The 24352-nt window shown below is 34.8% G+C and overlaps 2 protein-coding genes and 1 pseudogene across 9 annotated transcripts; 1 reads left to right on the top strand and 2 right to left on the bottom strand.

The window, feature by feature from the left end:
- The first annotated feature begins 1180 nt into the window (after window positions 1-1180).
- LOC547668 (nodulin homeobox) lies at window positions 1181-11722 on the top strand. Of its 7 annotated transcripts, none has more exons than XM_006597232.4 (19): window positions 1206-1463; window positions 2897-2959; window positions 3066-3191; window positions 3271-3429; window positions 3788-3871; window positions 3949-4077; window positions 4551-4769; window positions 6264-6389; window positions 6925-7020; window positions 7326-7481; window positions 7760-8048; window positions 8161-8286; window positions 8371-8440; window positions 9260-9323; window positions 9455-9523; window positions 9746-10282; window positions 10364-10398; window positions 10851-10981; window positions 11084-11722. In XM_006597232.4, exons 2-19 carry the CDS (start codon window positions 2918-2920, stop codon window positions 11347-11349), a joined length of 2724 nt encoding a protein of 907 aa, XP_006597295.1. In that variant the 5' UTR covers window positions 1206-1463; window positions 2897-2917; the 3' UTR covers window positions 11350-11722. The 7 variants fall into 7 exon arrangements, with proteins under 7 accessions (XP_006597289.1, XP_006597295.1, XP_006597294.1 ...); XM_006597231.4 differs by having other exon boundaries at window positions 11063-11722; XM_006597230.4 differs by having other exon boundaries at window positions 10851-11014.
- Window positions 11723-13800: 2078 nt separating this feature from the next.
- LOC100789944 (pentatricopeptide repeat-containing protein At4g37170-like) lies at window positions 13801-16408 on the bottom strand (annotated as a pseudogene).
- A 1213-nt stretch (window positions 16409-17621) lies between these two features.
- On the bottom strand, window positions 17622-24183 carry LOC100789415 (UDP-galactose/UDP-glucose transporter 5). 2 transcript variants are annotated; one of them, XM_003546983.5, is made up of 11 exons: window positions 23574-24183; window positions 22808-22921; window positions 22592-22684; window positions 22418-22483; window positions 20942-21040; window positions 20032-20111; window positions 19465-19577; window positions 18864-18952; window positions 18564-18650; window positions 18413-18481; window positions 17622-18202 (listed from the first exon to the last, which is right to left on the bottom strand). In XM_003546983.5, exons 1-11 carry the CDS (start codon window positions 23697-23699, stop codon window positions 18083-18085), a joined length of 1056 nt encoding a protein of 351 aa, XP_003547031.1. In that variant the 5' UTR covers window positions 23700-24183; the 3' UTR covers window positions 17622-18082. The 2 variants fall into 2 exon arrangements, with proteins under 2 accessions (XP_003547031.1, XP_006597287.1); XM_006597224.4 differs by lacking the exon at window positions 22418-22483 and having other exon boundaries at window positions 23574-24170.
- Between the last annotated feature and the right edge of the window lie 169 nt (window positions 24184-24352).

Genomic DNA, 24352 nt, shown 5'->3' with positions numbered 1-24352 from the left:
AAAATGAAAAATACAACCTACTATTTATAATAAAAAATACAACCTACTATTTATAATCAAAAATACCATAAAAACATTTTTGACATTTTGAAAAATTGCTGGGTGCCCAATATCCCTAACCTTATCTCCATAACTTGGGTTCAGAATTTATTCCTTGAATCATCAACTAGGACCATAGCCATCCACAAAAACTGTGTATTAAGGCATTGACTCAATAGTCAATATTTTTTATGCTTTTCTAGAGGTAATTATACATGGATATATAAGGAGAAGTCTAATTCTTTTATCTTGCAACGGTAAATAATTTTTTCATAGCCTATCTTTCTTTGATAGATGTGGAAGTTTTCTAGTCTTGGCGTTCTCTTATATATATATATATATATTATTTTTTATTTTTTTCCAGCTTTATCAGTTTTGTAAAGGAGGATGTCATGTCTCCTTTGCTTTGTTATTTCTTTTTAATAAAATTTCTTTATTTATAAAAACAAAAATATTGAGAAAATCATATGCTATGAATACTTGACATTGATTAAAGAATTAAAATTCTTATGTTTTTAAAAAATACAAGGGATACGTACAAGTTATCATAGACTTTAAAAATTCATAGGCGAGATGATATGTAAATTCCTAAATACTATATCTATATCATGAGATTTTTAATTGAAACTAGCGCCTCTACATGTTCAAAGGTTCATGTTATTTTTTTTTAAATGAACAAGAGATAGAAATCTTAAAAGTAAAAAAAAAAGCCACTTATGACATTTTTGTGCATTGGAGACACCAAAGATTCCAACGACTTCCTTTAATATAGGTATATAGTTAAATTTCGCGTGCAACATAAAATCATAAACTACAAGTGTTATGCTAATTAAGTATATATTAGCATAGGAGAATAGGAAAGAAATTGGGTACTTTATATATACATATAAGGGGAAGAAAGACATCCACTACCTCTCTAAATCTTTGAAATAATAAAAAAAATAAAAATTAAATACAAGTTAATAAGAAATAAAAAATTAATAATATAAAAACAATAAAAAATTAATAATATAAAAATAAAAAAAATTAATATAGATTAAAAGAAAATTTTAAAATTTTAAAAATAATTTAAGAGTAAAATTATCTAATAAAATATATATTAAATAAGGTAGTTTTTATTATTAATAGTTGTAGATTATTAATAGTTACATACATGAGTAGATATTCTAGAAGACTCGCTGATACTTTCCCATCGACTAAACCCTATTGGACTAACCCTTCATCCTCCTCAGTGGTGCTGCCACCCCTTTTCTGTTGGTGCCAAAAAACACTGGCAGATACATACAGGTCAATATTCAACCTTTGATAATTATCAATTTTGCTCTTGTCACTATTTTTTCACGATCGAATTTGTGAAACTTCCCATGATTAGAATTGTGACCTAGATTGTGGTTTTATTGAGGCTATCAAATTCGGAAACGCTGGTAAGAATTATGAATCTATTTCTTTTATTCTTTCTGTATCATCTTCTTTTGAAAGCAAAAGAAGAACATTTTGCATAATCTGCTTGGTTAGGAAACTCTTGAGCGACATCAATGTCTTCTACAGATTGGTTAAGGGATTTAAATGCCCGATGCTGTATTTCTAATTGATTTTGTTTATAAGATAATATTTAATTAATATATTCCATAAGGGGGAGATTGCAGGATGACCTAGCTGAATGTTATTGATGTCAAATTACAAGTTTTGTCTAGGAGATTGCAGGGTGACCTAGCTGAATGTTATTCATGTCAAATTACAAGTTTTGTCTAGTATACGAAAAGTCTAATTGATCTGGGTACTAAATAGTATCGCTTTAGCTATTTGCTCAAATTTGTAATAAAGTTACATAAATGGAGACATGTAAAAAGTTTCTTGAATAAATTCTAAATATCTTGAAAACATATTATTGATTGCTGTTTTTTTCCTTGAAGGTGTTGTAATGGTTTCACATAAATGTGTCTTTAAATCTCTTCACTACATGTATTTTTCACTTATATGAGATATTGTAAGAAAATGATTATTTTTTAAACCTATAACAGGTGATGTTTTAATGATTTTGAGTCTCTGTGGACTGTGGTTGTAGTTATAGATGTCAGTCCTAGATATAGGACCCCCCCATTGTTTTGCTGGAATCATGAACTGAAAACTGCATTTTGGCATGGAAGATATGCATCAATAACACACATGACAATAATGGATTAAGAGTTCTTGAGTTCTATAGATTTATTTGGATCACCACTTTAGAGGCTCCTTGCCTTGATAGGTTACTTGTAGTGTGTGTGATATAAAGGCTCCTTGCATTTTAGAGATTCCTTGCCTTGATATATTTCCAGAATGCCGTGTGTGCTATTGAGTTGCTTTGGTGCCAACATAGTTGGGATTGAAGCAACTATTTTGATTAAAAAAAAAGGTTACTTGTAAAAATGAAAGAGTGAATATCAAATAAGCAAGCATTTTCTTCTAGAGCAGTTAAAACTTTGAAGGTGAATTTGTGATGCTAAATTTGTTTTTTGGTGAATAGTGTTTCACTCTCTGTAACTTTGCATACTGAAGGTCAATCTCAAATTCAGAACTACATGTGTGTTTTGATGACTAACCAAGATGCAACAATAAAAAATAGTTAAAATTCTTGGGTTTCATCAACACATTTTTTCTTATGAAATACTAGCTTGTTCTAGGTGCAACAAATGTCTGCCATCAGCAGATGGCTCTTCCTGGTGTTGTTGACATGAACTGGCAACTTCTGTTCCAAAATGTAAAGTTAGCAATTATCTTAGGGTTACAAGTCATGCACATGCATACTAATTGCTTGAGCTATGCATGTGACTCTTGTTTCTATTGCATCTCAATAATGACATAATGTTTGTTTCTTCAGTCTTCTTACTAATTCTCTAGAATGAGGATTGCTAAGGAAGAATCATCAAGCAGTGCTGCACAGGCAAGTAATTATCAATTAAATATAACTTGGATCCATGAGACTCTCCTACCCCCATTATCCTTCTCAATGGCTGGAGTGTGAATGTTTTTATTATTTACTTGAACAGGCAATAAGCTTGATATCAGCATTGAAGGAATTGCAAGGAGTTACTGCTCTGGATCTTAATAAATTATTGAGGGACTCTGAAAATTTCACTATTCATTACCTTACTGAAAAAGGATCATTGCTGAAGGTTGTCTCATACTCAGCATCATAATGCTATTTGATATCTTGTTTTATCAGATTGTAATTTCTTGTCGTAATGTGTACAGATTGATATGGAAAAGCTTGCAGGATCCCTTCCGTTGCACCTTACTACACTGCTGATGTCAGGTGTTAGAGATGAAGCCCTGTTCAGATACTTATTACGTGGCATTCGATTATTGCATTCCTTGTGTGAATTAGCCTCCCGAAATTCTAAATTCGAGCAGGTTAATATTAATAATGTCCATTAACATTTATCATATTCTGCTCATCATGTAGCTTTTTGTGTTTTCCTTGTGTGGCAAAGAGACTCGTGCACTAAATAATGCTTTGCTGTCTAAAAATTAAGGGGTGAGGGAGGTAGCAATTTTTTTTTTCCTGGATGTAATATTTTTTATTATTCCGTTAATTTCCTAACAGTTCACATCAATATGGGGCCATATTTTGGCAAAGAAATATAAGCATTGTAGAGTTTTTCTGGAATTGTATTCACAATCCTATGCACTGTTTGTTCAGTGTGTGTGTATATTGCTGTTTTGAAAATGAGACTATGATTCTGATTTCTGTATTGGAATATAATTACAGATTTTGCTAGATGATGTGAAAATGATGGAACAGCTGACTGACTTGGTTTTCTACATGCTAATTGTTCTTGGTGGTTACAGACAGGTTTTTCATAGTTCGGTTCTTTACAGTTTGATCTTCTGTGTTGTGTACCTATAATGAGATTTACATTTATGTTGCAGGAATACCGTGCTTTTAGTTATATGCACCTTATGCATTCAACTCTCGTAGCATGCAATTTACATCTCTTAACAGCGTTTGTTTCAACACAATGGCAAGATATTGTTCATGTATTGCTTGCGCACCCCAAGGTACAACTTCACCTCCACAGCTCCACCCCATGTACGCTTGATTCAGAAACAGTATTCTGTTAGTGTCCATTTGGCAAATTTGATAAAAACAAGCTTTTTATATTGTCATGACTCTTTTAAATCCTTTTGCTTAAATTTCACTTGTCTATCTGAAATTTATATTTTTTTTCTAACTTGAAAAAAGGAATTTTTGTTGTCAAAAAATGATTATTATTGTAAAAAGGACAGACAGTACAACTTTAAGTAGGCATTTCTTTCAATCCTGTTGTTGCATCATTTAGAACTTCCTTCTGGTAAGCTAATTTCTTTTAACCTCCGCTTTGAACCAATTCTCCCCAAAAGATTAAGCTGTTGGGTGAAAGCATATGAGTGGTTTTATTACATCTGACAAATATGTCTCTTAGCAATATTATTTTACTTATTTTCTGATAATATTTGTTTGTGCTATGGCTAATCGTGAAATTATATGACAGGTTGACATATTTATGGATGCAGCTTTTGGATCAGTTCGCATGATTGTTAGTTTTCTTGAGAATGCACTGGTAGCATATCATGAAGATATTTCTGTGGAATCAAATCTTACAGCAGAACAAATGGTTTATTATCTTTGTCAGCAGTGTGAAGCTTCTCTGCAGTTTCTTCAGTCATTATGCCAACAAAAAATGTTTAAGGAGCGCCTGCTTAAGAATAAGGTTCCCAAACCAATCTTACATTCTTACTTCATAAATTTGGAGAGGGAACTGTGTCCCTAAATCTATATATGAAGAAATTCTTCTAATGTTTGATTGCAGATGAGGGCTGTATGGAATGAAAGCCTGGTTGCATCCTTTGTCCCTCTCAGTCATTATATAACTTATTAAAATTGGATAGCTCCATAAATAAATCACGTCAAATTCCTTCAAGTATAGATTATGTAAATATTCAAAAAAGGAAAACGTCACCACATGTTTACATCCTTTTACTTTCCTTCAAAGCCACCCTTTTCTCTCCCCTTTAATTGTGAAACAACCAAAAATGGAGCAGCGTCTCAATTTTGGGCATTTTGACTCTTGGTGCTTGGCTGGCACATGTTGAGGAGTCTCTATGTTAGATCTATATGGTGCTTAGCACATCGTTTTGTTTATTTTGTTGGTTGTTGGTTTTTCCTATTAATTTTTCTAAGGAGGATTTGTTAGCCTTTTTTTTTTTTCTGCGTGTGTCTCACTTCTTTCCTTCTATTTTTTTCCCATTTCACCTAACAAAGTATTGTTAGATCTTTTCTACTGTCTGAGCACTGAGCAGTTTTACCTTTCTCTAGCATCACAACTAAATTATTCTTAAAGTGGATATAAATGCTTAACCATGAGTTTTTATTGTTTGATGGTATAACCCCTTGACACCTCTGTTGATAATATTAGATGGGTTTCTAAAATGGAACAGTGGCCTACCTCCATATTTACTTTTTTTTATGGGCTTTTATTTGTGAATAGATTTTATATAATATTATTCATATTTTTTTTTTGTCAAATATCACTGTTACGCATGTGACTTCCTTCACCTATTTAATTAAACTGAATAGAAGCTTTCTAAGAAAGGTCAAAAATGAGGTTTATAGTTAAATATTTCTGTTTTAGAAATTACAATATAATGCTAGTGCTATACAAACAATAATGTTCTCATTTCTTTATGTAAGATTGATAAACAACCTTTTTCTTATGCCCATATGTTAAAAGTATACTTGATTATTCTCCATACAAGTTGAATACTTTTAGGTTTTGGAACTCAGATTGATCAGCAGCCCTGCTTTTATGCCCATATTATGCTTAAAAGTGTACTCTATTATTCTCCTTACAACTTGAATACTTTTAGGTTTTAAAACTCTTTCATAAAATGCTTTGAGTTCTATGTTCCAAACTCTTCCATGAATTGCTTTTTGTTATTCTGTTTTAAAGTCGGCTAATCTACCAACTCCAAGTTAATGTGTTGCACCATTAAAGGTAGATATCGTTAGAGGGAGAGTCAGAGTTTTAGGTGTTGGAAATTCCATCTGACAAACTGGATACTTTCAACGTAGTCAGTGGCGGAGATGCTTCAAGTTATTGCATTGATTTGGTTGATTGATGGGACTTTGTGCTCTATACATACATATAACTGCATTTACTATGTGATTGATGCTTCAAGTCATCGTGTTTTTCATTTACTTACAGGAATTATGTGAAAAGGGAAGCATTCTTTTTCTAGCTCAATCCATCTTGAAGTTACACATTCAGCCATCTTTTCCATCCAGGATCATGGCAGCTATTTCTAGGCTAAAGGCTAAAATTCTATCTATTGTAAGTTCAATGACAAAATTTGCTGTAAATCCCTGCATTTTACTTTAGTGCACACAGAAAAATCTCAATTTGATCCTGTGAAGTATCAAGTAATGCATGTCATCACATTAGTCCTCCAAATATTTTTGACACCAAATTAGTCTATCAAAGATTCTTTTTTGTTTCCATTTTAGTCATTTCAAGATTTTGATGCCAAATTAGTTTCTAAAGATTTAATTTGTCGCCAAATTAGTCCCTCAGATTCTTTTTTTTTCACCACTTTAGTCCTTAAGAAGGACAAATACGATGAGATTGTAGATTTTTGAGACTACTAATTTAGTGATAGGTTAAACCATTGAGGGATTAATATGGTGACAAAATATTTGGAGTACTAATATGGTGATGATTTAAATCTGAGGAATTAATTTGGTGACAAAAATTTAAAGGACTACCACACATCTAATTTTGGAGGATCAAATAGAAGATTTTTTCTTTTTAATCTGCTTTATAATTTATGCATATTATTAACAATACTATGATTGCTTTCTTTACTCAGCTGCTGAGTTTGTGTGAAGCAGAAAGCATTTCTTATCTTGATGAAGTAGCCAGCTCAGTACGAAGTTTAGATTTGGCTAAATCTGTTGCATTAGAGGTTAGTTTTCTGCTGTTGGATTGTAATGCAAATTGTTGAAGACAAAGGGCTGTTATTTTAGTGAGATTTTCCTGATGACTGATGAAAATTGTTGCCTGTAAATTACTGTCAAATTTTCCTGCCACTTCCATGATTTCATTATAAACTGGGATTACATTTCTGAGTACTAAGCATATGATATGGATTATTGAGTAAGTCAAGTTCTTCGGGAAATCTTTAAATTAACATTGTTCTGTGGTGGCCTGCAGTATGCATCAATTCCATTAAGCACATCAATGTCTTTATTACATGCTATGATGATGTAGGTTTTTGACTTGTTGAAGAAAGCCTTTGGAAGAGATCCTGGGCATCTCACTGCTGACAGAAGTTTCCCAATGGGGTTTGTACAGCTCAATGCAATGCGTCTAGCTGACATCTTCTCTGATGATTCAAACTTTCGATCTTACATGATACTTTGTTTTGTAAGTCTATCTTTTTATATTATAGAATTAATTTGTTTTAGTATCATTGACACTACACATCCAGTGTGCTGTAAAAATAGTGTTAGGTGGTGGTATAAGCATCATTCTGTTTTGTTTGTAAAACTACTCTAAATTTAATTCAAGACAAATGCTAAGATATTATGCACCTCTTGTTTTATCCTTCATTTGTAACCAATGCTTTATAATATTTTCCTTGATTTGTTAGATGTACATTCAGCAATCGGGAATTTGATTGTTTCCTTTGCATGTGATTCCAGACTAAAGTCCTGACAGCAATAATTTCGCTCTCCCATGGAGATTTTTTATCCTGTTGGTGTTCATCTAATCTCTCAGAGACGGAGGAGGATGCAAGTATTGAATATGATATATTTGCTGCAGTTGGATGGATTTTGGATAATACTTCACCGGATGTAAGAAATGCTACAAATTTGGAATTCAACCTAATCCCTAACAGCATGCCTAAGGCTTCTTATGCACATCATAGGACATCATTATTTGTCAAGTTCTTTGCAAATCTTCACTGTTTTGTTCCCAACATATGCGAAGGTTGGTTCTTTGTCAATATTCCCAAAATTTCTAGGCCAAATTTGATTGTTTTACAAGTATATGTATTTCCACATTTCAGTTATCCTTTTTTTTCCGTAATTTTAATCCCCAGAGCAGGAGAGGAACCTTTTTGTTCTCAAGGTCATGGAGTGCTTGCAAATGGATCTATCTAATTTGCTGCCTGGGTTTTCTTTTGCTTCTGATGCTCCTAAAGCTGCCATTGCTAGCAAGAACCTCCGTAATAATTATTCTCAAATAATTTTTTGTTGTGGAATTATGAGCAATATATGATTACTTTCTTATAAGTAACTTTCTTTTGTAGGATCGTTGTTAAGTCATGCAGAATCTCTGATTCCTAACTTCTTAAATGTGGAGGATGTGCAACTTTTAAGGTTATATCACCTTCTTTTAAGTTTCATTGTAGCATTAGACACTTTGACTTTAGCATGACTGATTTAAACTGTTGACTGTGGTTACTCATGTATCGGGCATAAGTGTGTGTGTGTGACGCATGAGCATTATGGCATTACTGGCAGCTCCTTATGCCACTTGATTAAAACTGAGAAGAGATTTGTAAAGCTAACTGAGGAATAGTGCCTTCTTAGTTTTATTTTAAATAAATATTTTCAAGGATTATGTTGGATTGAACTGTTTATTTTTGTTTTCTTTCCCAAAACCGAGAGCTTGTTGTCTACACAAGATGGAGTTAATAGACATTCTCTTCTGATTTTGGGGCATGTACCATTTTTATACATATTATGTATTAGCTTTAATCCAGTTTAGGTTACTTCAATCTACTCTTTTTAAATTTACATAATAAAAAATATTTTAAAATTTTAAATAATTACATTTCCATCTTCTCAATTTATTTAGAGATAAGAGAAACAAGGATTAATAGAATAACTATCATGCTGATGATAACTCTCAATCTTCAAGAAGCAAACCAGAATTTTAATGAATTCAGTTTTATACTATTCACAATAAATGTTTTTGAAAATTGAGTTTTATTGTAATTTTTTTGTCTTTTTCTGTTGACTTTGTTCTCTCTCATCTTCCTTTACCCCCTTCCCAGCCTCACTTCAACTCCCTGGTTAAGCATACAAGGCATTGATTTTTCTGTAAATCTTTTAGCTCCTAAGGTCCAGCATTATACTATCGTAAAGGTCATGTTTAAGTTTATAAAGTAACTTTGATTTGTGAATTGCTTGCAGAGTGTTTTTTGGCGAATTACAATCACTATTTACATCTACTGGATTTGGGGAAAATCAAGTCCAAGTAAATCTTTGACCTATAGTTTGAACTGTTAATATTTTTCCCCCCTGATTATTTCTTTTTCTCTTTTACTCAATATCATTTTATATTTTGTGCATAAATGTGCCCATATCATTCTGCTGGGTAAAACTCAGGATAGCAAATTTGATGAGTCATTATCTTGGGATAAGCTTTCTAAATTCAACATGAATGAACATTATCAGGTATTTGCAAGCCTTTCTTTTCTACCAACACATTCAATGATTACATTGTGTTTTTACACTTTTGTTCACAAATGTAATTAAAGTTATACCTACTTTAGATCTAGAAAATGCCTTAAACTGTTAAATAAAAAATAAACGTATAAAACAATTCTCAAATTGGATTATTTGGTTACCATGTAGCTTGTCAACACAGTAACTTGAGAAAAGTTTGATTTCCTGTAGGAGGCACAGAGTGCAGGGGGATGCCCGCCATCTTTAACTGGAAAAGAACATGCCAGTCTTAATAAGAAGGGTGGTAACTTCAAGGAAGGAATGTCTGAGAATTCTGCATTTCCAGACATGGACCAACATAATACCAGAGCTGAAGAAACAAATCAAGGCAAGGGCCTAAATAAGCAAAATCAGGTAGATGATAAAGGCATACCTGGTAAAACTGCATCCGGAGGAGCTAGAGAAATGGACAAGGATGCTCAGAATGTTGAAACAAGTGGTTCAGATAGTAGTTCTGCAAAAGGAAAGAATGTTGTTGATAATATGGATAATGGAGAGCTTTCAAAATCAAATGAGCGTCTTAAAAGAACTGCAGTTGAGGAAAATCCAGAGGATGAAAAGATTGAACTTTCACAAAGGAGAAAACGAAAACGAACAATAATGAATGATAAACAGGTGATGCTGATTGAGAGGGCACTCAAAGATGAGCCTGATATGCAGCGAAATGCAGCTTCACTTCAATCATGGGCTGATAAATTAAGTGGGCATGTATGTTAAATGCAAATAAACTTTTTGAGTAATATTTAATTGACATATTTTCCTGATACTTTCTTGCGTAATGTTTTCCAGGGTTCCGAGGTTACATCTTCACAGCTTAAAAATTGGTATGCCTCTATATGTAGCTTATCATCATATAGTTTGTCAAGTTGTTGCTTGTTTCTCTTGTTATACATATCAGATGACATAGTCGAACATCTAGTATGAAGTCATATATCATGGTGTCTTTACCAAATTATATTGAATCTCGTTTATAATCTTATCCAAAGCTGTAAACTAATACAAGGTACGGATCTTATTTCTAGTGTATCTTGTTATTTGATTTTAACAATGTTTTGTGTCCAGAAATGAAAGGGGGGGGGGGGGGGGGGGGGGGGCAGAGCATTCAATTTACTCGTCTCTTAAATATTATTGTGCAATTTGTAGATATTGACACATTACTTGGTTGTGAAACCTTAAATATATTAAGCAATTGACTGCATACATACATCATAGCTAGGTCAATTTATTTTTATCTGGTTTGATTTGTAGTCGAGTTTCATGTTTGTTGTTGTATTAGGTTGAACAATCGAAAAGCTAGGCTAGCTCGCACAGCTAGGGATGTTAAAGCAGCAGCAGGTGATGACAATCCTGTCCCAGAGAAGCAGAGAGGGCCAGTACCTGGGTCCTATGACTCACCTGGCAGTCCAGGTGATGTATCACATGTTGCGAGAATAGCTTCAGGTGATAATAAATCCGAGCTGGCTCGGTTTGTTGATATTGGTTCTCCAGAATTTGGTCATTGCAATGCAGGTCAAAATGTTGTGCTTGTTGGTGTACGAGGAGACGAAATTGGCAGAGGAAAAGTGTTTCAGGTGCACGGTAAGTGGTATGGTAAGAGCTTGGAGGAATTATCTGCCCATGTTGTGGATATTAGTGAGCTCAAAGCTGATAAAGGCATGCGGCTACCCTATCCATCAGAAGCCACTGGCAACACATTTGCAGAGGCTGAAACTAAGTTAGGAGTCATGAGGGTGTTATGGGGTTCAAACAGAGTTTTTGCATTGCGACCTGAATGAGTTTAATCATGCTTCATTAGCTGCAATCTGTTGTCAATCTTCCATGTGGTTCCTTGAATGCGCATGTTCTTTATTTCCATAAACATTAGCTGAAGGGATAGCAGATTGGTTGGCTGAGAAGAACAATACCGAATAGAAAGAGTCCAGTTTGTTAGCCAAGGATGGGTAGAAACTAGAAGAGGACACTTATGTTGAAAACAAGGTTGATTCAGCAATGGAAGATGGTTTAGTTTAGGATATAACCCAAGAGCCATAATCGGCAGCAAAAATGTTGGTAGGGTCTTGTACAATATGTGGAACTGTGGTAACGAGTGATAAGATCTGAATTTAACTTACAGGGAACAAGTGAACGTAAATTCTGTTTAGATTAAAATTTGCGAATCTTGCTCATTTCATGTCAACAGTTATAATATCATAAGAAAATTAAAAGATTAGATTATTTTGTTTGGAGTCGTGAAAATGAAATCATAACAAATTGTGTAAAATTGATTTTCGTGAAAAATATTTGTCTGGATATGTTAATTTGCTTTTTGGCCAAATTATTTTAGATTATGTAAAAAGTTGATTTTATGTATGAAATTATCAAAGAGATGTATCATGTACTAATTAGAAAAAGTGTTCGATGTTCATGATATAAAATAATCAAACATTTGTTTAATTGAAAAATAAATCATGTATACTTCAACCTCAAAACGTTTCCATTTGGAGAAAAAAGAGAGCTTAATTCCAGTAATTTTTATTTTCAAAATGAAGAAAATCAACCATCCTCGTGAATGTGATTGAAGATGTTTATTTGGTCGGAGAGAATAATTAGTCACAAGCAATTGTCCACTCAGTGCACCCCCGTGCTTTGCTGCTCCTCAATCATCTTATCTTACTTAGCACCGCATTTAAAAATGAAGCTTTAAGTTGTAAATTCTTGCAATGGGATTAATCTATGATCAAGAAATATCTTGTAGCCCGAAGATAATTGTTGGGGGAAATAAATGAAGCATCTGAATGTATGAATCTGACAGATTGACAGAAATTGTGCCATTTAAATTAATGGAGACCACCTTCAAATACAAATTACTTTTTGATGCGTCTGTTAAATATAACTTCTGATTATATCAACGCAAGGCAATGAAGTAGCGGATTGTATTTGACTATTTGGGTCTAGGAGTTCCATTACACCCTGCAATCTTTTGTGATGCGCCAGTTCAAACCGAAACATATAGAGATTCTCTAGAACTAATAACATATTATCAAAATACTTTTTTTTTTTTATTTATAAATCATCAAAAACAATTTCATTGAACTAGTACCAGTGGTACCTATAAAGTCTCAATACAATAAAAACTAGTTGGAGCAACAGGGTTAATACGTATTACAATCAGTATAATCTAATACCAATTAACCACAAGGCTGCCAACCGAACCACCAAAAGAATGGAACAGAGCACCTTCCCATCTCTACAACAAAACAGCTACCAAACAAAATCTGCATCCCATCCCACACAACCAATCTGCTAGCATCTAATCTATGTGTATGCTAACTATCCTGCAGAAGCTTTCCACTCTGCTCTGCCAACCAAGCAAATACGTATACCCAAATCCATAAGAAAGGTGCTCGATCACCTTCCTGCACAGTGCTCCTAGTATGAACCCGCGAGACATGCAGAAATATTACTACTCCATTGTACATGAGTACGTGAACTTTCCTGTCAACGACTGTAACCAAGACCAAACCAAAAATTTAATTTCCTGCATATTAAATATCACAGTTTATGAAATCCATCTGTAGCTTTCTAGCCACACCTTTTGAACCAACTCACAGTTTATGAATAAATGATATGCTGGTTGGAAATGTTGGCTACATAGAGGACATACCAAATCCGATTCCACTTTGCTGGGAATTTTAAGCTTCCAAATCTCCGCCTAAGTGTTGGTAAGATGCTTGACCTCAACCTCCTGTGAATGGAGATCATACGCAGACTTGGTGGAATAATTCCACGAAGGGCTATCCAACCAAATCCAAGCATCAAGATCATCCTTAAGTACCTACACTAGATCCAGTTGTAAAAGCATCTCCCTCTCCCACTCAAATGGCTCTCTTCTGCACCTAAGTTCCCAACACCACCTTTCATCTCTCCAACACCCCAACTTCCCCACTGCCTCTAGCTTTTGTTCCGAAATAAGGTAAAATCTTGGAAATAAATTAGCTAAACAATTTCCATCCACCCATATGATCAAAATAATAACCCTCTACTATTTTATTTAAAAAAAAATTAAAAAACATGTTTATTTTGTTAATTTTAACTAATCAATTTTTTTTCCTGAGTTAAATAACATTTTCCTGCCATAAAAACCACTTAGTGCATACAGCATGAACTTGGGAATCTCGGTTCCCTGATGTTAGTACAATCTATGCCTGTTATAATTTTGCACAGTATGCTTATAGATTATACCATCATAAAATTTTCAATTACGGTATTAAGTAAATAATGGATCCTGGAAATTACCACAAACAAATCTCTCTCCTTTACACATGACTGAAAAACGGAACAAAGTAACAACTAAATATCTGTTTGTACATATGTCCATCTATAAATATCAATTGGTTCTAGTCAGTCTATAATTGATCTCCCCTACCGAATGCGGGGCTAAAATCCTTTAAGTTCTTTATTGTTATGATCGTGATACCAAAATCCAAGAATCTAGCTGCGCTTGATGCTGTTTGGATTTTAAGTCAAACCAACTCTGTATAATGGAACTGTCCTTGATCCTCCACTGCAGATATTAGCAGGCGTCAGTTCAGAATAATTTACCTCCATCTCAGTAACTCGGAAACAAAGGATGCCAAGCCTAATGCAAGCCTGTGGTCAGTACTGTAATTTTGAATACACAGCCCCCACCATTATTGTTATTACATAATCCATAGATAAATAATATATCTGTAAAAAATACTTCTAAGATTCCATTTTTATAGACGTCTCAATGGTCATTCCTGCATAATGTAGATCTCAATCTTTATTGAACATTTCATATCTGGTTGCAGTGGGGAATCTAACAATTTCGCTTGAAAGCAACACCATTTAAATGATAGGGAAAGGAGGAAAAAGAATCTGACCAATGCAAATACTGTCAAAGGCATATTCTGTCAGAATCATGGATCAAAGACAGCAATTCACTCAATGCTTGGCATGTCTGTTGAAGTGGAGTGCTACCAATAGTCTTTACACGAGCAGCTTCCATCCTCAAAACAATGAAACCTATTTGAATCTCTCACTATTATTTTTCTTTGAACAATCTTTGATATATATTTGATGGTGGTGTGACAGTCTACACAAGTTCTTAAATTTTTAAAAACCTTGATTGGAGTTCCTGTGGGAGTTGAAATTATTCCAAAGGCAACAGCAAGCTTCTCACCGTGGTAAAAAAGATTTTGCTCTTTCTGCTCCTCCTCCACATCATGTAGCACAAAGTTTGTGCCAGGAACATAGCCTTCTTCCTTAATTTTCTTTGAGAGTTCTCCTAGGAATTCATGCATATCACTTGTTTTTGGGTGGGATGTATCTCCTACTAAGAACACATGCACTTGTCTTTTAATTTCAATCCAGCTCTTACCTGGCTTCTTCACTATCCCCCTATTGTCCATATCCTTTCTAACTTTGGCTACCTTGGTCCATAGACCAGCATTAGCATAGATATTACAGAGTGATATAGGTAGCTGGATTCTCTGGCTCTATCTCATATAATGCTTTTGGTGCTCTTTTAGCCAGTTCAAGGTTCCATGTATTCTACATCCTCCAAGTAAGGATGCCCAAAGGAATTTATCAGGCTTTATGTGCATGTTATCAATGATATTCTCTGCCTCTTTGAACCGGCCAAATCGTTCCAATAAATCAATAACACATGCATAATGATCTGCAGTATGCATCAATCCATGCTTCTCCCTTATTGAATGGAAATATTCTAACCCTTTATTTGATCAGGCTTGGTACCTGATTGGAGTAGTAATTTGAAGAAATGAAGTGCTTCCTCTGGTTGACCATTCTGAGCATACCCAACAATTAGAGAAGTCCATGATACCAAATCTGGCTGATGCATCTCGTTGAACACCTTTCTTGCAACTCTAGTGTTCCCACACTTTGAGTACATATGAACAAGGGCACTTATAGCAAATGAAAACGGACCATACCCTGTGCGCATCATGTACCGATGAACCTCCTTTCCCAGGTGTTCAGCAGCATGGTCGGCACATGCATTTAGAACTCCGGAAAATGTATACTCATTTGGTCTAACGCCTGACTGCATCAAGTCTCTGAATAACAAAAAACCCCTCTTCTCTTCTTCCATCTTCAAAGCATGTCAAAAATACCCCCAGCCTCATCTAAACTCCCACACTTGCCATACAAATCCAACAAAGCACTCCAAACGACTTCTTCCAAGTTCAACTCAGTTCTTATTAAGTAGCCATGAACTTCCTTCCCAAGACGTAAGCAAGGAATGGCAGCAGAAGCAGCCAAGGCACTGGACAAGGTAAACTTATTTGAATTCGACCTCTCATGCCTCTGCATCACTCTAAACAACTCCAGAGCTCCCCGAGGCTGATTATGGCTGACATAGCCAGATATTGCAGCGTTCCAAGAGAAGTTATCTCTCTGGGGCATTTCATCAAACAGTTTCCGAGCTTGTTCAAGGCGACCTAGTTTGGCATAGCCAGCGATCATGGTATTCCAAGAACACAAATCCCTGTGACCCATTTCATCAAACAGCATCTGGGCATCCACGAGGCTCCCGCATTTGGAATACATATCGAGCAAACGGTTAGAAATGAAAATCCTCGGAACAAAGCTAGAAGCTTTGGTGTGGGTATGGACCCTCCTACCCAGTTCAAGAGCTCGTTGGCGAACGCAAGCGGCAATGAGGGTGGAGTACACGCGCGAAGAGGGTCGATGATCGGAGCGATGGAGCAACTCAACCGCTTCCTTGACGCGCTTTTGCTGACATAAAACATTAATGGCTTCTTCTAAATTGTTACCCTCACTTACAGGGCCTTTGGGTTCAGATGATTCCGTTTATCATTGCGAAATTGAAAGTGACGAGAATGAGAGGAAGAGGAAAAGGAAAAGCTTCTCCGCAATGAAGATAAGTACTCAATGCATTGAAGCTCCCTAGCCTTTGTTATCGGCTTCATAGTTCACATGAAAAACAATTACTACATTCGAACCACCATCGTAAAGTGCTCCAGATGCGGTGGAAGCATATCGTGGTTGGGGACTTGGAGTTGAGACTAGTTATTTTGGTTTGGATTTTTAAAAAAACCAAGCCATGCTCATATGTAAGACTTCGTAATCAATCTTAAGTTTTAAAATAGACCCCAAAATTATTCTTTGGTTTTTGTTTATCGTTAATTTATGGTTTAAAACAGAATTATTGGACTTGAGCCTAGAATTAAAAGAAATATTACTGAGATGATCATATTTACCCCAACACTGACACAGGGCAGGATGCCCAAAAGAGAATGTGAAAAAAAAAACAAATAAATACACAGGTGACATTTAGCCATTTTAACATAGGGAAAATTCTCATTCCCCGGAATAAGATTCTATAGAATCTTTATAATGTTTGATTGTTATTCAAACATTTTTAGAAATAATATGTTTAGATCAATTCTAAGAAACCTCATTTGTAAAGGTTGAATGGGCGTATGTGGCTTTTCTTCACCAACACACAAAAAGAAAATGTATGAAGATGGAAGTGTTTTATTGAATGCTAGCCAGAGTTTCTCTAAACTCTCTTCCATATACTTTTTGCTTGATTAGTTGAAATTTATTGAAAATCATTAATTTTATATGGACCACACTCTTCACACAATGTTTCTTGGTTATTCTCCCTGTTAAAAGCTTGTAAAATGTTCAGTAATGTGTAGAGTCTTTCTAACAATGAATAAACTGTTTTTTTTTACCAGATAGAGAGATTGGATGAAGTGTTTAATGCTTGCAGACATCATAGATATACAAAAGTTTTTTGATCATCCTGATCCCTCTTCAGTCGTTTGGGCTCAACAATTTTCTTACTTTTCTCCAATTTCTCTATCCTTCTTCCCTCAGTATAAGCTTGAATAGTTTTACTTCTCTGATCACCAGGTAATAAAGCCAATATGGAAAATTTCTTGGGAATCACTATTTCCAAGTTAGTTAATTAGCATTTTCCTTCCATAAAAACAACTTAGTGCATGCAGAATGAACTTGGGAATCAAGGTTCCCTAATGTTAGTACAATCTATGCCTGTTATAATTTTGCACAGTATGCTTATAGATAATAACACCATAAAATTGCCAATTACACTAAGTAAATAACGGATCCTGGAAATTACCACAAACAAATTTCTCTCCACTACACATTTCTGAAAAACAGAACAAAGTAACAACTTTTGCTTGAGCAAATGCATTGTACATATATCAATCTATAAGCATCTTTTGGCCCTAGTCAGTCTATAATTGATCTCCCCTACCAAAAAATACGGGGTTAAAATCCTTTTAAGTTCTCTATTGTTATGACTGTGATTCCAAAATCTGCACATCTAGCAGCAGCTGATGCTGACTGGATTTTAAGTCAAACCAACTCTGTATAATGAAACTATCCATGATCTTAAATATTGAATGCCCAACTCTGAAGTTAAAGCTGAAGCCACATCACCACTGCAGACATTAGCAGGTGTCAGTTCAGGAAAATTTACCTCCATCTCTGTCACGGATTGTCCTTCAAATTATTTGGATCCCCCTTTTGAACAAGTGTTATGGAGGAGGTTGTCTTTTGAGGCATTTTCCTCGAGAAGCTTTTTCCATAAAGGGAGCCAAAGACAATGACCTGATAGTGTACTGCTATTACAATGCTTATCATAAAATTCATTGAGAAGATCATTGGATCACACATCTAATGTGTGTGTAAGCTTTGATCCATCTACGCATGGTTCAAAATAGGTGCATGTAGGGATAAAGAAAAGTGTGATCTTAGAGTGCAAGTGCAATATGACTCAATTCATTATAATGTTTAGTAAAGGTAAAAAGTGAGTCTTACAGCTCCAATCCACTGTTCCCAGCTAAGAGGATGGGCAAACCACACACATGACAGCATAATGCTCACCAACTGCAACAATTAGAATAAAAAAAACATTGAAAAAAAAACAATTGTCTGGAAAATGAAAAATAGATTTATCTACGCAACTTACCTGTCTTGTCGTCATTATGGTTGCAAATGTCAAAGCACCGAAGGTGCGAATTGTGTATGAAATAAAAAATTGACTAACTGTGGCAACCTGTGAAATCCAATAGTTCAAATATTTCTTCAGTGAAATAGAAGATGAAGAAAATGGGAAATATTTTTGGTTTTGCTTTTATAGCCAAAGGAAAAAATAATTGTAAAAGCATTATAGACCCAGGGATTGGTATCTATTTAAAAAATATCTCAAGACAAATAAAAAGGGAGAATGCTTTATAAAATTCAAAACAGATGGGTGAAGTTTACTTACAGTAGAAAGCAATGCTATGTCAAAGAAACAATCATGATGGTTATAAACAAATTCTACAGCTGGTATTAAATGTCCTTGTAAGATAAGACCTAAATAAAAATATCAAATGTCAAAAGAACGGATTTCTAACTATGAAGCGAGAAAAGAAACAAAGATGAAGTAAAAATAATCATAAAATGGAAAAATATAAGAGAACAACATTTCAGAAAAACAAAAAAACTACTTTCCAAACAAGTCTAGAGAAAGGTCAGATTAACTCAGAAAATTGGATGTGAAGATAGTTTATACTTGCTTTGAAATTGGTAGTCATGGTGAACTGCTAGCTAGTATAGAAATGAGAAAGGAAGGCCAAACAGCAAAAAAACCAATCGAAAGTTTGCCATATTAAATGCTTGAGGGCAAAACATTATTGAATTGAATAAGTTCATCCTTGATCAGTTACAAGTTATATGTTTTCCAAACACCATCAAGACTTCTAGAAATTTTTATCTATCATAAAGCTTTGTCCTCAACAACCCCAACAAATCTTCATATTAAATTACCAGGCAAGAATGTATGACAGTGTAAGCCATAAGGTTCAACAAAAAAATTTCAAACCAACCTGTCAGGCTAAGAATACAAGAGCACAATGTTGTGTAAAATATCTGATTATGTATCTCCATGTCATAGCCTCTAAACAACTTATCTTGGAATGTGCTTGTAAAGCCATCAAACCTAATACATGAAAAATTCGAATCTGATTCAATGACTGACTAGCATGTGAAACATTTTTGTAGATATATTCTTAAAGTAAGTTGGTATAAGCATGCATTCAAGAGTCTGAAAGTAAAAAAGTACAAACTAATTCAAAATGAGATTTTAGCTATATAATGGGCTTCAAATCACCAGTACAGCTCAAACCAACCAAAAATGTTCATAATGATTATGTAGTTGCCCATAATAACTCTGAACATTGAAAGCCAGGTAAAATAAAAATTATATGCAGGAAATTATTCAAAGTGATAGGTGAGCAAGATAATTTAATTAATTTTTTCCCAACATTGAGAACAGTTGGACAACTAAAATACCTTCCATGTCACAACCAGTGGATGTAGCATTACTTTTTGGACCCTTCCCCTTTAACATATAAAATCACACACTTAAAGATATATTAAGTTCTGTGGCATACCCAAGATAGCCAACCATTAGGAGAACTCCCCAAACTGTATTTTCCCTTCCTCTACTGTAAGGACTCATGTCTGCTCCTGCCTACAATTAAAAAAACACAAGCATGAGTTTAGCTTATTGCAGAATCATGCCAGCAATCAAGAGTAAGAAAGTGATATTTGTTAAATTATGCTTTCCAAATGGAACATGAGCAAAAAAAAGACACATTTGTCAACAAAAACTATCTCTCAGTTGTTATAATTACATGCATAGAATCTGGTAAGGCTTGCGAGTCAACAACACAATATCAACCCCTCAGTTTATAACCCAATTGTTCAAAAGTGCGTATTCTATCAGAACTGACTCTCTCCCTATGGATCAATGCAATCAATTGGGTGAGTAGTGTGCATGAGTTGTTGTACACCCCTTGGTACCTAAGTTCAATTCCTACGAATAAAAATAAGAGTCATGCTTTATTTGCATTGGTTATTTAAGTAGATAACAATGTCAAATTTTTTATTAGTTTAGAACTTCCAAGTCTTTGGACAAAATAGTGCATAAAGCTTCTTAGGAGTGTTTCTATAATGATTCTGGACAATTCAAAAGCCATGTTATTTCTTTGGGTTTTGTCTAATGTTGTGTTTGGTTGAGATGATGGAAATAGAAGAGAGATATTTGAATTAAAGGATAATAATATCCTCACTCACAGAACATTCTTATCATGTCTTCAACAAAAGTCCTCTTTATTACCAAAAGAAATAACAGTGCCGCCCACATGCAACATCAAATCACTGAAGAACGCTAATATGGTAGCATATGGGTATTCATTGCCATTTCTTCAATAAAAAATGATTGCATAAACCATAAAGACCAATGATGAATTTGATAATAAAGCAGTAGGAAAAAAATTGGTTCAAAAACCCAGTAATTACCGGATATAGGATAAATACTGAGCAACCAAGGGTAATTAAAAAAGCCAACAAATAGTCAGGTCCCTGGTATCTCTTCTGCATAATGAGGGCACCCCAGACCTGCATGACACACAAAAGGATAAAGACAGTGGGAAAGAGAGAGAATTGAGTTTAAGTATTTGACCAATTTGAACCAAATGTTTAAAGATAATGGAATGATTGCAAAATTGTGAGGTCAAACAATAAGATTCAACTACCAACTTTGTTAAGATTACATATTATTCTGTTATTTATGATTAGATAGTAATTAGTGATTTAGTCCTTATTACTCATCATTAGATTGATCCTATTTAATCAATATTGATCCTATTTGTTCATTATAAATAAAGGCTTAGTATGGTCATCCTTGACACACATTACACAATAAAGCACTATTATAAAGGGGAGATTGTTGGAGTACAAGTGTGAGGAAAAAACCAATATTAAATAAGAATGGGAAGAATAAACACCATATAAGTGAGGATACTACCTATAAACGTAAGCCTTAAGTTTTTGGGTTAAAGTTTGGTGTTAAGTTCACTCATATGGTTTGCTCATGGCCCACTGGTAAAAATCTCCTCAGTGTTTACCCCTCGAATTTCCCAACAATTGGTATCAGAGCTGATGATTTGATTTGGTGACCGGCTCAGACGAGTAAATGACAGTGATGGATCCATGGACATGGAGATCTCTTGTATCGAAAGTCTTTCTGACGGTTGAGGCCAAACAGTGGGTCCACAAGTGTTGCGACGGTGCAAGGTACTAGAGTATGTTTGCAAGATTGACTAGATGAACTGGGATAGCCATGGCTAAGCTCTAAGGGCCACCATTGGATTCTCATAGATTGAAAATGACTTCTGCTTGAGGGAGAGACTATCATGTGGAAGAGACTTACACTTGAGGTAAAGATTATTGGACTACAAGTGTTAGATGAAATCACACATCAGGAAGGAATGAGAAGGTTGAACACCATATAAGTGAGGTTAAGACTCATAAACTTGAGCCATAAGATTTTGGGTTAAAGTGTAGTATCAAGTTCACTCATATGATTTGCTTATAACCCATTAGTGAAAATCTTCATTTACCCCCTTGGATTTCCTATGAGCTAACTTTTGGGGTTAAGTTAGGTCAAACCCATATTCTAAGATGGTATAGAGCCTATCCTAGATCCATTAACGAACCACCCACCATATTATTCATACACTAAGCCCAAAAGTGCTTGAGCGTGTTGGAAAAAATACAAGTCTCACATCGGCTAGAGATAGTGCCAAGATATAATATATAAGTTGGGAGCAACCTTCATTCTGTGAGTTGACTTTTGGGGTTAAGTTAGGCCAAACCCACATTCTAAAAAAATTTACAAATACCAGCGATGTAATATAATTAATATATAAATTAGCCACTCATCACCATAAATGCAACTTAGATTATTAGGTATAGTATTAAAGTTTGACCTACCATAACTGGTATCGTTTTTGCACATTTGGCAAGGGTTTGAACAGGAAAACTAACATATTTGAGGGCCTGTAAAAAGAAATATGATTATTCCAGAAAACATGGTTGCTAACTTGTAACCATTAACATTAGCAACTTTTTATGAGCTTACAGGCAAACAGAAAATATGACACTTACCTCATACTGGCAAGTTGTAGTTAGTATGTTTGATACCGAGATAAGGCAATACTTATAAATGGGAGCTACTGGGTCCATTGCTTTTTTACTTGCCTGTAAGAAACATTGAAAATTATGAAGAAAAATGTAGTCACAGGAAAGGTACACCTTAATTGAAACACTGCAAAATGTATCAAACCTACGCAAGCATGTGACAGTATTTTTGCATACACTTACCAGCAAAGAACAAGCAGAAACAGCAGATGTTGTGATGCGGTTGCAGAAAACAAGAAACAGTGAATGCTTGAAATACTCCTTTTCTGCTCCATACGGCACTCTCATGATCTTTTCCTGTTGCAAGAAAGAAATTTCTAATGTAAATTCCTGGATAAATGTTGGACTCTGACAGAACTTTGATACTACTATGAACTATCCATTCAAAAGAAAGAAATCCTGGTCTAATTTGTATGAACCCACTCGTACCTTGTATGCAAATTATACAGCAAAATAAGCATCAAATTACTAAGTATGACTACTCCAACCAAGAGTATTAGCAACCCGATCATGTTTGTTGCTTGTACAACAACAAAAGCCTTATCTCACTAGGTGAACGTTTGTTGTTAATACTATTCCTCCCCCCCCCCCCCCCCCCCCCCCCGTCTCTTTTTATGTACAACAACGTATTGTCCAGGGATGCCTAGCAATGGTATTCTAATTTATCAAACCAAGAGTATATTTACTAAGTTAATTGCAGCCATTGTTAAAAGCTCAAGATTTGACTCATTAAGAAGAGTTAGACCCAGTGAAGGAAATGTGCAGAAACGATTAGAGATCACTAATTTCACTCGGTTTTGAACTACCACAGTGCCCCCCAGAATCTGCATTTCTATAATAACAATAATAATAACGAGATTGAAGAAAAAAATAAAGAGATCCTAGCACTGTTATGACAAATGAAGAGATAGATGCGACAAGTAAATGAATGAACTAAAGAAAATGAAACCTGCAAGACACCATAGGTGACGAGGGTAAGCATGATTCCAGCGACAGCAAATGCCCCTTTCCAGAACTTGTTGTCTCTGGAAATGGAATCAACTGAAACAGCAGAACTAGTGGATGATTCCGCCATACCCCAAATACATACAACACAATACAATACAAGAGGCTGTGGGACCTCAGCTAGGGGATCAAAACCCCGACATCGAATTTTGAATGTTAGAGTTAGAGAGGTGTGTGTGTCGCGTCTTAGCTCAACTCTTAACCTCGGAGACTCAGAAGAACTAACTGAGACATAGCATTAGTTTTGTTTTGTTTTGGGTTCTGTTAGAGAGAGAGAGAGAGAGATTCATAAGCATCGCTTTCTCCGGCATCATTTTCTGTGAGATTAATAAAAGCAAGAGAACTGGTTTGCCACGTCAGCTTGCATTCACCATCATCAACAATACGGTATAGTACACGGATTTGTTTTGTTCTTTTGTTTGCCAAATTGCCATGAAAAAAGCCCTTTCCATTTTGGACGTGTCAACCCCTCCCCCCAAACCAAGAATTCGATTTCGATCAATTTTGCTTTCAGTTGATTCGGCTTCTTTGATTCACTAACTACATCTTTACTATTGACTCTTTTTTAAGATTTCTGTGTGTTTTAACAATTATTTTATCCCTAAAAATAAGAAAGGTGTGTCAAGTTATATGTGGTTTATAATTATAGCAGTAGTTAAAAGATAAACATACGGGAGATGCCAAAGATTGGAAAGAAAATGAGAAAATAAAATTCAAATAAAG

Source organism: Glycine max, chromosome 15 (genome assembly GCF_000004515.6).
Source record: "Glycine max cultivar Williams 82 chromosome 15, Glycine_max_v4.0, whole genome shotgun sequence".
In the NCBI taxonomy this organism is placed as follows: Eukaryota; Viridiplantae; Streptophyta; class Magnoliopsida; order Fabales; family Fabaceae; genus Glycine; species Glycine max.
Note: the sequence above shows the minus strand (reverse complement) of the source record. Positions and strands in the feature narration are given on the sequence as shown.

Excerpts from the sequence above, each read along its gene's own strand:
- LOC547668 (XM_006597226.4), top strand. The coding sequence starts at position 2,918 with ATGAGGATTGCTAAGGAAGAATCATCAAGCAGTGCTGCACAG. Across the intron at positions 3,872-3,948 it reads TTCTTGGTGGTTACAGACAG|GAATACCGTGCTTTTAGTTA; the intron begins GTTTTTCATAGT and ends TTTATGTTGCAG. Across the intron at positions 4,770-6,263 it reads AGCGCCTGCTTAAGAATAAG|GAATTATGTGAAAAGGGAAG; the intron begins GTTCCCAAACCA and ends ATTTACTTACAG.
- LOC100789415 (XM_003546983.5), bottom strand. The coding sequence starts at position 23,699 with ATGGCGGAATCATCCACTAGTTCTGCTGTTTCAGTTGATTCCATTTCC. Across the intron at positions 20,112-20,941 it reads CAGTATTTATCCTATATCCG|GCAGGAGCAGACATGAGTCC; the intron begins GTAATTACTGGG and ends TTTTAATTGTAG. Across the intron at positions 18,482-18,563 it reads CCATAATGACGACAAGACAG|TTGGTGAGCATTATGCTGTC; the intron begins GTAAGTTGCGTA and ends TAATTGTTGCAG.